The sequence below is a fragment of the Octopus bimaculoides genome, chromosome 6 (assembly GCF_001194135.2).
Source record: "Octopus bimaculoides isolate UCB-OBI-ISO-001 chromosome 6, ASM119413v2, whole genome shotgun sequence".
Lineage (NCBI taxonomy): Eukaryota > Metazoa > Mollusca > Cephalopoda > Octopoda > Octopodidae > Octopus > Octopus bimaculoides.
Genome location: NC_068986.1, coordinates 2,812,252 through 2,813,768, shown reverse-complemented (window position 1 = coordinate 2,813,768; position 1,517 = coordinate 2,812,252). Strand labels below are relative to the sequence as shown.

The window sequence follows — 1,517 nt, the reverse complement described above, 5'->3', positions numbered from 1 at the left end:
GTGTGCGTGTGTGTGTGTGTGTGCGTGCGTGTGCGTGTGTGTGTGCGATTCAGTAATTAAAAGCAAGTTACACAATATTTGGGTTTAGGCATCATTATTGACCCAAACTGAGGTAAATATGGTTGCTAATTATTTTTTCTTTTTTTTTCTTTTTCACTGAATTATCGACAAAAACGAATCCTTACCTTTAAAAAAAAAATTAATGAATTCACAGTAAAACATTGGACATAGTGGTGCACCAGCATGACCGCAGCCACTTGGCTGAAACACATAAATAAATAAATAAATAGTGCAGATGAAAAATTGAATATTTACCTTCTTTGTATGATTTGAGGTAGGGCCTTTGAGTGTAGATTTTACAAACAGCTTGCAAAATAAAGTATGATATATGATAAATACAGAAACTATTGTAGTTATAAAAGGTAATATGAAAAGGATTATAGATTTTCAGGTAACCAATCTGAAGTTTGCTTTCTCATTTAGCGAAGCTAGTTCATTCAGTTATTAATTAGTCGTTGATTGTTTCGTGATTGTGTGTGGCGTAAAAGTCTAAGTGTCTGAAAGTTATACATTCAGTCAGTTACTAATAGATATAAAAGCACATATCTTGTAGCTAACAATAAAACTGCAGTGACAGACATAACGAGAACAATTCACTGTCACTTTTTATAATTAATTTGTTTTCAATTCTCAAATGAAACCTGTATAAAATGCTACGGCTACACTTTTACAAAATTTCTTTTTGTATCATTCATCTTACCAACAATTTTAGGTGTTGCTAATGCTGGTATTCTCGAGTTGGATAAAATATCCGATGTTATAATTAACGCCCGAAAGGTATGGAATGGCAACTCTGTTGATGACCTCATGAATTCAGACCGTATTCCTTATTTCTGTAAAATGGCTGTCAACTATGGTGACCTCAACAACGCAACTATTAAAACACTGGACGAAGATTTACAAGTAAGCAATATATTTTCTTTTCTTTGTTTGTAGCTTAATGGTTAAGGCATTCGACTTATGATTCTAAGATATCTAGATAGAATAAAATATCCAACAAAAGAGTTGCATTCAGCTGCGCACTTAGTGTCAAAAAATATTAGTGAAAGGTTAACGCCGAAGCCGTGGTCAACGAAGCAGAAGTATCGAACAACACCAAAGGAACGACACCTTTGCAGAAATATGTCAGAACGACAGAGCGTTTCTTTAAGACCAGGTTAAATAATCATGGATCCTCTTTTAGAATCCAGGAGAGTACTACAAATTTAACCTGCTATATATGGAGAGTAAAAGGGGGAGCAACATCATATAACATGAACTGGAGACTACTGGAACGTTCTGGGCTATTTGAAGACACAGACTGTGGTTGGCGGAGAGTGCTTTCCTAAAATCGAAATGTGAACTTCTTGGAGGCTACCTACATAAAGGTAATATCATAATCTCAATTGGCAATATGATCATCTCAATTTGTGAGCAATCTCTCTCTCTCTCTCTCTCTCTCTCTCTCTCTCTCTCTC

General features: G+C 35.1%; 1 protein-coding gene across 1 annotated transcript in view; it reads left to right on the top strand.

Annotated features, from left to right (window-relative positions):
* Positions 1 to 1,517, top strand: part of LOC106875292 (uncharacterized) — a 16,631-nt gene that overhangs the window by 477 nt on the left and 14,637 nt on the right. The window contains exon 2 of the mRNA XM_014923382.2: positions 773 to 963. Within this exon, the coding sequence (XP_014778868.1) occupies positions 773 to 963 (191 nt within the window). The remainder of the gene's footprint in view (positions 1 to 772; positions 964 to 1,517) is intronic.